This window comes from Erythrolamprus reginae, chromosome 1 (assembly GCF_031021105.1).
Source record: "Erythrolamprus reginae isolate rEryReg1 chromosome 1, rEryReg1.hap1, whole genome shotgun sequence".
Lineage (NCBI taxonomy): Eukaryota > Metazoa > Chordata > Lepidosauria > Squamata > Dipsadidae > Erythrolamprus > Erythrolamprus reginae.
In genome coordinates, this window is record NC_091950.1 from 396,436,615 (window position 1) to 396,449,960 (window position 13,346).

A 13,346-nucleotide genomic window follows, 5' to 3' on the forward strand; every position below is an offset into this window, starting at 1 on the left:
GCTTGTGTATGCGCAGAAGCAAAAAAAATTGCCAAAATATCTCAGGTGTGCGTTCCCTCATGAAATTTTGCTTCATGTGTATGCACATAAGCAAAAACATGCAGGGACGTGCATGCACGCAAAAGAACTGAAGCTGCACATGCAGTACAGCTTTAACTATCGGTGTGTCATCCTCTACCATACTGTAGCAATTCCACTGTTAGCAGAAACCATTTAGAAAAATAGACGGGACAATTTAGCCAAGCTTTAAGCAAAAACCAAGTTACTATTCCATCACTTGATAATGGCAGTATCCTAAAAAGACCAGAGATGGCTTTTCAGTTCCTCAGAATGCTATCATTGAGCAAGATAAGGTTAGCCAAAAATCAACCTTTTGTACCTACTAATTATCTCTAGTACCCTATTGTGTCTACCAGTAGTAGCCTTACTATCATCTTAAATTATGACTTTTGTCAAAACCTGCTATATGATGGCTGGGCTTGGTATCTGGATATCAAATTAATCTGGTAAGTACTCTGGAGAGGAAGTTCTTTGAAGACCCTGATCGTTTAATACTGTAGTTCTGTCCACATCCAAATTGGTAGTATTTAGTACTTTCAAACATTGTTAATTTAAATGGGACATTTCCTTGACTTAGTTGGATTAAGGTCTGTAGATTACATTTGCCTCACATCCTTCTAGCTTTAAATGTAGCTGTGGCAATTCTTGAAGTTATGGATTGACTTTGTACTCTCTTACCCAAGGCACTCTTACCTGAGGAAAGTATTCCATAACAGCCCCCCCCCCAACAAAGTTCTTTAATCTTTCTTCAATGCTAGGTTGAAATACATGTACAGTATTTAGGAGATGGCAGAAAATTAGACCTACTTGTAATGTGTTGTTCCCCTTGCTAATCAACCCCAATCCTGTTCTTACTACAGTATATTCTTCCCCATTCACTATATTTCCAATATACAAAGTACTGTGATGGATGAGAAAAACTAATCATTTATCACTTTTATGGTATAGGAACAATGATGGGGAAAGTAGTTTTGTGCTAGTGCAATTAAGTACCACTTAATCCTGTTTTTTGAATGGGGTGCGACTTAGACGAAGGCGACATCATGGGAAATGCATCAAAAAGGATGCTGTCGACAAGCTTCTCTCATGATTCCCATGCAAATGGGAAGAGGACTTGCTATGCCAGCCATCCTGTTTCTTGTTGTATCTTCCCCCTGCCCCCAAATACACCTTCTCACACATATACTATTTCAAATAGTTTAATTTTAAAAATATTCTCTTCAGTGCTAAAATATCTCTTTTCTTCCCTGCGTGGCCAGCACTTTTCATGGCAGCAGGGCCCTGATCATGAAGTCAGTTCCACATGCAGATTGTGATGGGGAGGACAGGTCTGCAGAGGCTAGAGAGGGCCGGGCGATTGGTGCCAGCTGTGCTAGGTGGCTATTCCACCCCTGAGAAGGGCTGCTCAGAGACAATGCCCTTTGGGTACCTGGGAAGATATTCTTCACTCCGAGGTCTACGTTTGCCAGACTGCAAAGGAGAGAGCAGCCCAGCCACCTAGATGCAGCCCAGCCTTCACTTCCTAGAACACCTTCTTAGCTGCAGCACCGTTATCCTTCCCTGGAGGGGAAAGTTTTTGCTCCCTCCAGCACTAATGGCTTAACCCCACAACTATTGCACAACATCCCAGGCAGACTTCCACCAGGTCCTGACTCACTTCCAGAGAGAATCCTTCACTGCCTGGAGGAGAAAGGTCAGGCAAGGATTTGTCAGCTACCTGTTAAGTGCAGAGAACTCCTCTTTCTTACAGGAACCTTCTTAGCTGCAGTCCCCAAAGCCCACAAAGAGGATAAATAAAAAGTATACAAGAGTGGCTGAAACCATCTCATTCCTTAAGCGTGCAAGTCAAGAGGGTGTGGCTGAGGGGAGATTGCACAAAAGGGACAAAACGTAACACGGGATGGGCAAAGTTTCATCTGGAGAGGTTATGGAAAGAGCAGGTGGATTCTTGGAGGACACTGCACAGGAGAGAAACACGGAAGTGGAGGAGAATACCAACTTTCAAACAGATTGGTATCTTGAGAGGGAGGAGGGGCAGGTGGAGTTTTGAAAACAGCTGCATCACAGGATGAAGCAGCCTGACTAGCTCTCAGAAGTTGCATGACATATGGAGTTCTGATCTGCACAAAATCTCTTAAGTGGAGGTGCACCAGAATCTTCCTCCCCTCCATTCACCTGAAAGAAAGAAAGAAAAATATATGGTTAGCTGTGTTGTCAGTACAGGTAGTCCTTAGTTATCACCATTTGTTCAGTGACTGTTCCAAGTTATAGTGGTGCTGAATGAATGCTGGTGAAATGGTCCTTGAAATTTCAGCAATGCCCCCAGTCGTATGATCAAAATTTGAATGGTTGGCAGCCTACGCACATACAGATACATTCATTCATTCATTCATTTATTTGATTTCTATGCCCCCTTCTCAAAGTGATGTCAGGGTCCACAACAGGGCTTCTGCTGCAGCCCCAAGCTTCTGGTGGGGAGGAAGAGAAGCTCCAGCTGCTCCGAGTCTTTGGAGAGGGGCAGCATACAAATCTAATAAATAAATAAATATTCCTGCAGCCGCCGTGGAAACAGCAGTGCAAGAACCGCCACCACGGCGCCAGACACGAAGAAGTGGGGGCCACAGGAACAGCAGGCTGGAGCTTCCCTCCCTGCCTGCTAGAAGCTTGGGGCCACAGCAAAAGCCCTCTCGTGTGGGGACACAGGGAAGCCCTAGCATGGCTGGCAGCTCTGCTCTTCTGATTCCAACGTTTCCCCTCTCCCCTTGCAGCTGGAAAGAGAAGCCTTTGCAGGGAGGTGAGTTTTCCCCCAGGAGGACCGAAGGAGAGCGCCATAAGCAGTAGGAGATGTGCCGACTAGAAAGTAGTCATGCTCCCTTGTGGTGGAAGAAGGTTGCACTAACCTTTGCCGGTGTGAATGGCCATGCTGGACGCTGCCCGCTGCCATGCAGGAGGAGGAGCAGACCATTTGCATTGGCAAAGTTTGGTGCAGGAGGCTTTCCAGTGCAAAAATGGGGCGGAGGGCATGCGCGAGTGGCGCATGTGCTTGTACCTGCATATGCGCAATGTGGAGTGCACAGGATTTTGGAGCGCATGCGCAGTCTGTAGCCCATGTGTGTGGGGAGCATGGAGTGGGTCGTGTGTGCCATGCACAGGTAGGGCGCGCATTACCATTGTGGGTGCTGACATATCCAGGGATTTCCTGATCCTCAACTATCCACTTAAATTTTCCTGAGATCAGCCAAAGTTGGCTTGATGCTGCCACCTACTGTATAAAGCAGTTACTAAAACCGCTATAATCTAACCAAGTCTTTTTTTTCAGGATAGTAAAAAGACACAAGTCCTCTGAGGTGTAAAACAATGAATTGTTTTTTGTATATTTGAGATTACTAACGCATATTTTGGGTTTGGGACCATCTTTGCCCTATGACTGGCTGGCTGTAGTGCTGCAGATACTCCAAGAATCATTTCCTCATCCCTCACTGAAAAGATTGAGACATATGGAATCAACGTTGGTCTTGCTTCAACTTCAGCATTTAGGGTTTGTTGAGTGACAAGCGCCCTAGCTATGCAGGGAAGAAACATGGAGAAACACAAACCCCTGGAAGGTTCCATATTCAAATGGCCATTATTTATTTTATAATCTGACTGTCGCTAAGAGGAGAATCACCAACCCAGGAATAATGTGTGGTTTCATAGAGTTAGGGTTATGGAGCTGTGTAAGGGTTTGTATCCCTCTTGAGATTGGAAGCAAATAAGTATTTTCAATTGATATTCGAATAGTACTATCAAGAATATGTGTATTATTATTATTATTACTATTATGGACCATGAGGTCTTTTTCTGCCGTCAATCTTCTATGTTTCTATGTTTCCATTATTGTTTTCATACCACAGGATCTGTCAGTCTCTTTGCTAAATGCTGTTTCTTTAAGCTACATGTTTGTAGTAACCAAAGAATACAAAGTGTAATATGTGGCCAAGATGTGACTGCTATCTAGTCCTTCAGTGCAAGGTACCTGTCATAATGTAGGAATATTTGCTCTTCTGAAAATCTTATGTTTCCTTGCCTTTTGGACCTCCCAAACAGGAGCTATTGTGGAGCTATTACAGACACAATAAAGCAGGCCTTCAAATCTTCCAGATTCTTGATCAAAGGAATGCTCAGTTCAATAAAAGATTTTTTTTAAAAAGTCCTATCCTGTATATTATGAAAGCTTCAGCCTTAAAAGATACTAAGATAACATGAGTTGCCAGTGGTTTTTAAAAAAACTTGTTGTTGCTGCATCAGAGGAAACCAAAGTGCAGCGGTCTCCCACCTTTCCAGTTTTGTGGACTGGCAGAGTGGCGGGAGAAGGGATGGTTCCATGCTCTCCTGCCTGTTGTGTGTACAAGTGAAGCTGTGTGCACACATGGGCTTGCTTGCTGCCATGGCACTGAATGGGCCTCAGCCTGGTAGTGGGCCATAGCCTGGGGGTTGGGGACCCCTACCATAGTGGTTTCAGTAGAATAATAATTGCCTGCGAGATCTGCAAAGTCATTTTTAAGGGACTTTTCTTTCTCCCCATTCCTTGCTTGTCAAAAGCACACAGGCTAAAGAAGGGTGTATCAGCCACTACAGCTCAAAGTGGAACATCTGAAGGATTGCGTTTGGCCTGGAGAGCTATACTACTACTACTACTACTACTACTACTACTACTACTACTACTACTACTATTATTATTATTATTAATTAGATTTGTATGCCGTCCCTCTCCGAAGACTCGGGGTGGCTCACAACAGTAATAAAAACAGTGTAACAATGGGACAAATCTAATAATAAAAATATATAAAACCCCAATAATTAAAAAACATACAGCACTGGATATATAGGGCTGGACCTGCTTAGTACTTGGATGAAGAACTCCAGGGAATACCTGGAGAACTAGGCTGTCCTGACAACCGGTGAAAACATCTTAGAAAAAGGCAGTGACAGATTGCTAAGGGAGATTCAGTACATGGCTGTATCTATCAAGATGCTAGAAATCAAGCTGGACGTGACAGAGATTTTATTTTAGATTGTAACACATGGAAAATAACTGGAAGTAATTAATTTTCCAATTAAATTCATGGCCTGGCTAGGAATTCTGTAGCTGAATATCCAGACAGAAATGTCTGAATATTAATACTGCCTTCTGCTAAAGTGTGTGGGTCCGAATCTACCATGGAAAGCTGTTGCCTATTTCATAGGCCTTACCTGAGCCTTGAGTTTTACTGGCTCTTCTTTTGTGAGGGTTGGAGGCTCATCAGCTACTTCTGACGGAGGGAGAGCAGGTTCTGAAAATTAACCCAAAAAAAAAGAGGGTCAATGACACTTCAAGGTTTTCATTGAACTGGCTATTCAATACTCTGCAGTCGAAAATAGCAAGGATAGTATGCCATTACTTACTGAAGCCTCATACCAGGAATTCTACAAAATATGTCAGGACTGTCAATGGCTTTTTGTGGGGTCACAACTCCTTAGCCAAACGACTCACCTTCCAAGGGCTCCTGTCCAAGCGTGGGTGGCTGTGAATCGTCTGTGCGGAAGTCAGAAGTGTGACTAGGGCTCATGGATTCACTTTGCTGTGGACTGGGACTGGAAGCAGCACTGCTGTCTGCCTTTAGTTGATAGGTGTCTGAAAGGGAGCTCTGGTTGCTATTCTCATCTGGGGAAACCAAACAGAAAAAAAGACTTTTCAGTGAAATGGAACCAGAAGTAGCATTGCTGGTGTTGCATCTGCAAGATAATAACTGGAACAAAATTGAAATTTTCAAATAGCTGGATAAGTAAAAATTATAATCCCCTTCCCTAGTCAGTGTAATATTGAACACAAAATCCCATTTCATGAGTATCTTGAGGTTTTGTGTTAAAATCAAAATCAAGTTTCTAAGACTTATGGACTGAAGGGATCCTCTGAAGTTTGCTGAAATACCAGAAACAAAGTGAACAGTATTTCCAATAGCTGGAGATAGAAATTCAGTTTTTCCTATACATTTATTGATGACAAACAAAACCCGACTAAATTTTAAAACTATGGAGAATTGGACAGGGTATTCCAAATGTGGTATCATAATACAGTATAGAGGAGCACTATAATTTCTTGTGATATTGATTACCATCCCTTTGTTGATGCAGCCTAGGACTGCATTGATTTTTTGGCAGTTGCAAAACACTGTTGGCTTATATTTATGTGGTTATTACTGTTCAACCAGGTTACCACCTATATACCTGTGCATTTGGTTTTTCCTGAAGTATAGGAATATTGTATTATGTATGCAGTATGCATGTATGAAGATTGGATAGTTTAACTATGGGTTTTAATTAGGGTTTTATAGTTTTAGACTGTATATTTGACTTACGGTATTTTTATTATATTTGTAATTTTACATTGTTGTAAGCCGCCCTGAGTCCTTCGGGATTGGGCAGCATAGAAGTTGAATTAATTAAATAAATAAATAATCCTAACACGGGTTGAAAGATGGGTCCATCTAGCACAGTATTAGCAATTTGGCTAGCAATGATTTGCAATGATTTGACACAGGGCCGTTGCTTTCTTAATCCTGTTACGTGGTAATGATGCCTCAGGCTCTTACAGGACCTCTTTGCCAATGCTTGCAGAGCCATGTCTTTTCTGCTTTATCCATATGCAAGAAAGACCTGAAGTCTAATCACCTTGGAATTCCAGGAGAAGGGAAGAGTTGGCGGCAGTTTCAGCTGGATAGCCATTTGGTTCTGGGACAGCAGCAGTACCACTGGATTTGGACTTCTCTTTCTTGAAATGAGAAAGAAGGCAGTAAGGTTTGTAGCTAGTGTGCAAAATAAATATCTCTACCACATATATGCATCCTCTACAATTAGCAGTTGAAGCAGATTGGGCTTCAGAGGAAAGCAAGGCCTCCTTTCTAGAATGTGATATGTCTTTGAAGAATTAAACATGAGAACTAGTTTTGCTATCTATTAAGAAGGCTTTAAATAAGGCTCTCTCTTCTTCATCACACATCCAAGTTGTCATTTATTTAGAAAATGTACTGTGTATGGCTGCTCAACTCACTCTGGGTGATCCCACCAGTGACGTAGAGACATAAATATCTCAAATACGAAACCCAATAAACCTCTGCCTTCCTAACGATAACAATCAAACAAACCACTATATCACCCTGGGGTCTCCAGGCCCATTGGCAAAAGCCCGTCTTCAAGGCCTTTCAAAACAGGATCAATTTGGGGGCCAATATATCTCCATAGGGATGATGTTCTATAGGGAGGAAGCCACAACAGAGGAGGCCCTTTTTCATGGTCCCAGTAGATGAACCTCCTTAAAAAGAGGGACCCATAGCATACCCTCCCATCCCACTCTGGTGGCTCAGGTAGAGGTAGCTGGGAAAGGATAGTACCAAAGCAGATGGGATTTATTTCTGTTTCATTTTTAATTTCCTTCAGAGAAGCAGGAAGTCTATTGAAAATGAACTGACTTGTGTCACACTACCGCAAGGATAGAACAGAATTCTATATTGGCCAAGTGTGATTGTGTTTTTGTTTGTAGGAAGGGGAAGTAAAAGTAGCATATTGCTCATTCTGTCAGGTGCTCCAGTTCTTGCCTCATGTTGGAGAATAGTCCAAGCGCCCCCACCAGCAGGCCCTGTTCCTTGACGCTTTCATCCCTTACCTCTTTGCTATCAGCCACAGGCACCCACTTGAATATCCTCAGTGATGTGTCTCCCACTGTTACCCATTTCTTCTCCCTGCATCAAAGCATGAATGTGATTAGATAAAAGTCAAGCAAATTTCTTTCCCAGTTATAATTTACAGGATTGGCTTAAGTGAACAGTGGAGTTATTTCAGTTTTATTGGGTTTCTGCTTTTTTTCTTTACTTTTTACTTAAGATGAAATTGTATAACATAGTATGTCTTCTCATCTGTTAGTGGGGGTGAGATGACTTGCAGCACTTTGTGTTGCTTAGCTCAGGAGTAAATAACATTTTGGAATCCAAACTTTATACTCTAGTCTTTGAGTGTGGTTCAAGAGGCCATATCATTAAAAATAGGCAGGGTCATCTCAAAAATGAAACAATGTTAAGCTACATATGGATAATAAAGCAACTTCTCAGACTAATATTGATTGCTCAGACTAATACTGATTAATAATTAAAATGCGGTGGCAGCTTTTGGAAGGCCTGTTAGAGATGCACCCAAGGCTTTCAGAGATTGCACAGGCCAAAGCTGTAAAACATCATTAAAAATACAGTAGAGAGAAAAAATAGCTGAAAAAAATAGTATCTTCAATCTATTTAATATAATCTGCTGGTCTATACTAAAAGATTTACAACGAACAAGCACAAGATTAATCTTTTTGCATGTTTCCTACAGCTATCAAATTTACCTTAGCTATTGTGAAAAACCACAAGAGTTCTCAAATACACAGATAAGCTGAATAAGTTATTTTCTCAGAATCTCGTGTTGTTTACAGCTATAAATACCACCACCATTTGATAAGAAACTGAACTTCTACAGTACTAACCTTTGATACTTGCCAATCCTGTTACTATTGCTTCTCTACCATTGTTCAATATCTTTCAATATCTTTAAGTTCAACATGCTGCATAAGTTATGCATAAGTTAAGTTGAACTTAATTTATGCATCAATAATGTCTAAAGTTTTTAACAGCAGCTACAGATTGCATTCATATAACATAAAAAATAATTCAGCCCATATTCAACCATGTTATACCTTACTCTGATGACATTCACATAATGAAATTTATTTAGTCCTGACCCTTTATCATCTTTACTAGTTTTAAACGATGTTTTATGGTTTAGCATGTTGTGTGAAGAAATGGAAGTATTTTTTATAAAAAAGGCTGGTTCTGACTGGCTTGGCTCCTTTTTCTTTTGCTACTAACTTGAAGAGAAACTATTTTTACTACTTTGGGGCTATTTTACCAATTTTCACTTGTTTGTAGCATGCTCCATTCTTTTATCTTGGGAACTCTCTTTGGAAAGCATAATATTCATTTAAACTGACCAATAAACTGCTCCATCCCAGCCACTTCTTCTTATAGCCAAAACAGCTGATGCCAGACCACAGGAATCTGAATCTATTCTCTCCCCCACAAAATATAGCCATTCATTATTTTCAAACAGTAACCAAGTTATATATTAATTTCTATATCCCACTCCTGTACAATTGTATAATCATGTATCATATGACCCAATTTTTTAAAAAATGTATCTGCAATTAGTTGCCAATGAAGTGAATCAGACAAAATGTTCAAGTGCTTCCTTATATAATCTGAGTCATGGGAATATATATGTGTGTGTATGTGACATATATATGTCACATTTTTGCTGAATTTGAAAATTAATATATATATAGTTGGGTGTTTTATATTCGCCCTCTTGTTTTTAACCCCACCCCCATCTTTAGATCCTGAGATTCAGACACAACTTTCTATATCAGACCAAATACTACACAACTATAGAAGAAATATAAACCAGACCCTGAACAATCACTTCTGCAATCCAGGAAGAACATGGCTCCCATATATTCCTAATTTACCTATTGTAATTGTTGTTTTTATAGGTTGTAAGCCACCCCATATTCTTGGAGAGGGGCAGCATTTAAATTAATAAAATGAAACAAATAAATAAATATTGGCCCCCAAAACATACCAGCCACACTGAGTTGCTTCTTTCTATCAGAACTGAGCTCCAACAAAGGAAAATAATGTGTTGGCCAAAATAATCATCCACTGGCTGTAAGACTTCTGTGTAGTTATGGATCATGACACATATCCCAATACAAATTAGTCAGACATTCCCATCCTGCAAAAATAGACAGGAAGGCATTCCATAAGGGACATTATCAAATGTCATGTTCTGTGGTGGAGTGACTGACTCTAAAAGATGGAGGCTGTGTATCTGGCTAATGAGCCCCTATAATCTCAATGCTTACCTCTGAAATATGGAGGTGCCATTACTGGCCTACCTTGCAAGGTTGTTGTGCAGATTGCTAACGTCGCACAATTACAGTTTTTTTTTAAAAAAAAATGGGCTGAAATCTTTGCCCCCTTCCTGTTTATGCATAGGAAACTTGTGCGGCACACGCAAGCAAAGCAAAACCTCCCCTCCTGCTCGCATCCATCTCCAAGCAGCTAGATGAGGCAGGCAGCTAGCAGGTAGGCCCGCCATATCCCTATAGCAACCCGGCTCCCTACTTTTTTTAAGCTCCCCTGGGATTCGACTGGTGTAGCGTCACGTCAATCTAAACTATGTGACAGGTCCCCTTGCCTCCACTACAAATCGCACAGCTTCCCGCACCCGGCCACTTCAGTTGTTACAAGATGATTGGCCGTTTCGCAAAAGCCCCACCCACCAAAATAAACGCCTGCCACCAGTTGGCTGTTTAGCTGTCACCAAGGCCGCATTCGGCGGGGATTGGCTGACCCCTTATCAGACCCCTCCCCCCCCACGACCCCTCCCTCCTGTCCCTCACCATTTGCGAACGCGCTCGATGGCCGCCATGACTTTTTTGATGTCATCCTTGGCGCGGCTGCGGGTCTCTGCCCGCACTGAGCGGCCCGACATGGCGCCTGTGGCCCCAGCAGCCCCAGCTCCCGCAGCCGCCGCTGTGCCCTCATGCGCATGCGCGTGCCGCCCTTCTACCTCCGTGCGTAACGCGTCAGCGCCCCGCCTGAGAAAGAGTACGGGCTCCTTAGGCGCATGCGCGAGGCGGTTTCATGTGCCCCGTGCGTAGGGGAGGTGCGAAGCGCGTTCTGGGACAGGAGTTTTTTAGGGCTTCTGAAGAACTAGTTTTGCTATGCTGTTGATTTGTTTTAGATAAAATTAGGGGGAAATATAGTTATAATGTTTCATAAAGCGATTGCATGTCATTTATGTAAGGAAAAGTAACAGAAAAAGCTGTAATAGAGTGTCTATTGGAATTGGTTAAATCGGGGTAAGCAAAGTTGGCTCTTCTATGACTTGTAGACTTCAACTCCCAGAATTCCTGAGTCAATCATGCTAGCTGAGGAATTCTGGGGATTGAGGTCCACATCTCATTAAACAGCCAACTTTGCCTACCTCCGAGTTAGATTATTAGAGTTGGAAGGGATATTGGAGGTCATCTTGTCTAACCCCCCTGCACCTCCCTCAAGTGAGAGTCCCTACACCATTTCGGACAAATGGCAGTCCAACTTCCCTTTGAAAGTCTCAAGTGTTGGAGCTCTCATAACCTCTGTAGGGAAGCTGGCTCTCGCCACCAGAAAGTTCCTCATTTCCAGGTTGAATCCCTCCTTGACCAGCTTCCATCTTTTATTCCTTGTCTGGCCATCTGGTGCTTTGGAAAACCGCCTGAAACCCACACACACACACCCCGTGGCAGCCCCTCAAATATTGAAACACTGCTATCATGTCTCCCCTGGTCCTTCTCTTCGCCAGACTGGCCATGCCCAGTTCCTGTAACCTCTCTTCGTATGTTTTAGTTTCCAGTCCCCTTAACATCCTGGTTGCTCTCTTCTGCACTTTCTCTAGAGTTTCAATGTCTTTTTTTGTAGGATGGTAACCAAAACTGGATTTATTTATTTGGTCGGATTTCTATGCCACCCTTCTTGACAGACTCAGTACTCTAGGTGTGGTCTACCTAAGGATTCTTAAGACCTGACGTCAAATGGTAGGTACAAATGGAGGAAGGCTTTCATTTACGGCAGATGAGTTTCCTTTGAGCCTTCGCTGTGATATCTTGTGGACTTGGTAATAATAATAATTAATAATAATAATAATTTATTAGATTTGTATGCCGCCCCTCTCCAAAGACTCTTTTTTAATTTTCCCAAACTATCCCATCCAAGTGTTAAGATAAGTTTAGATTTTCAAAGATAAAACTGCCTTTCAGATTTCTATTGCTGTTTGTATTGTATTATGACATCATATGCTAAAGGGACAGTTGGGTTCTCACGTTGAATAAAATATAGAATAGAATAGAATTCTTTATTGGCCAAGTGTGATTGGACACACAAGGAATTTGTTTTGGTGCATTTGCTCTCAGTGTACATAAAATATAAGTTTGTCAGAAATCATAAGGACAACACTTAATGATAGTCCGGGTACAAATAAGCAATTATAATTCACATATAGAACTTTTCAGAGACTGCTACATAAGGGGGGGAAACATAATTTGGAGACATAGGTTTACTTAAGTATTTGCTTAATAGTAAGTTTTAAATATTAAAAATAAGGTTCATGAAATAAACTATAGTGTTTTGGTTCATATATAACCTTAAAATTAAACCAAAATGGAGTTTTTGCCCAAACTAGCAAAACTAAGTCATAAAATCATGGTCCCCATTTCATAGAATGCTGTAATTAGTTGTAAAGGAGAGCAGTTGCCAAGTACCTGGAAGGCAGTCGTATGACACTGAAGGGAAGCACATTTTGCAGCATCCAGAAGTGCTTTATGCAAGGGGAATCACTCCTGGGCCCATCATAATTTTGAACAGTTGTTAAGTGACTCATCATAGGTTGAGGACTCCCTGTATTTCATGTTTGTTCTTGTTTGTAATCTAAAGAAGTTATAAATATACCAATAACCAAACTCATCCTTTTCAGGAAAGTACGTCAGAGAATTCACAACTCTCAAAACTGAACTGAGTGAAGAGCCAACAAGCAGTTAATGCAGATAACATTTAGCTAGGGGTTTATTCCTGTTAAAGGTAAAAGTTTGCATTTATGTGCTAGTCATTTCCGACTCTAAGGGGCAGTATTCATCTCCATTACAAAGCAGAAGAGCTAGTGCTGTCCAAAGAAATCTCCGTGGTCATGTGGCTGGCATGACAAAATGCAAACAAAATTCTAATTAAAAGGAATGATGGCATAGATAAGGTAGTGGTATGCAAACATCTGGATTCAAGGTGTTTCGTTATAAAAGTCTATTTGAGCTTAAAACATCTGTTTTGAACTCAAAGCTTGTTTCAAATTTAGGATACTCTGAGCTGCAATATTTTGCACCTACCTAGTACGAAGAATTAGAGATTTTCCGACTTCCAAAATGTCAGAATTCACTCTTGTATTTTCAAATTCTTTGGTGAAGACACCTTTTCAACTTCTTTTGCCCTTTGAAATAATAACACTAAGACTTCTCAGAATGTCCAAGACGCAAGGGCGATGAAAGCCATATGACTCAGCCATAAGCACCAATTGACAATTAGAACAACAGGACAAACTGTGTTGTCTTCCTTGTTCTAAATAGTCATTAGAAAATCCCAAGAAACAACAGC

At 41.4% G+C, this 13,346-nt stretch overlaps 1 protein-coding gene across 2 annotated transcripts; it reads right to left on the minus strand.

The window, feature by feature from the left end:
• Window positions 1–1,243: 1,243 nt before the first annotated feature.
• On the minus strand, window positions 1,244–10,758 carry BCL7B (BAF chromatin remodeling complex subunit BCL7B). Of its 2 annotated transcripts, none has more exons than XM_070735041.1 (6): window positions 10,568–10,758; window positions 7,742–7,817; window positions 6,751–6,850; window positions 5,573–5,743; window positions 5,293–5,372; window positions 1,244–2,235 (listed from the first exon to the last, which is right to left on the minus strand). In XM_070735041.1, the coding sequence occupies exons 1-6, from the start codon at window positions 10,657–10,659 to the stop codon at window positions 2,143–2,145; spliced, it is 612 nt and encodes a 203-aa protein (XP_070591142.1). In that variant the 5' UTR covers window positions 10,660–10,758; the 3' UTR covers window positions 1,244–2,142. The 2 variants fall into 2 exon arrangements, with proteins under 2 accessions (XP_070591142.1, XP_070591141.1); XM_070735040.1 differs by lacking the exon at window positions 10,568–10,758 and adding an exon at window positions 9,016–9,053.
• Window positions 10,759–13,346: the final 2,588 nt, after the last annotated feature.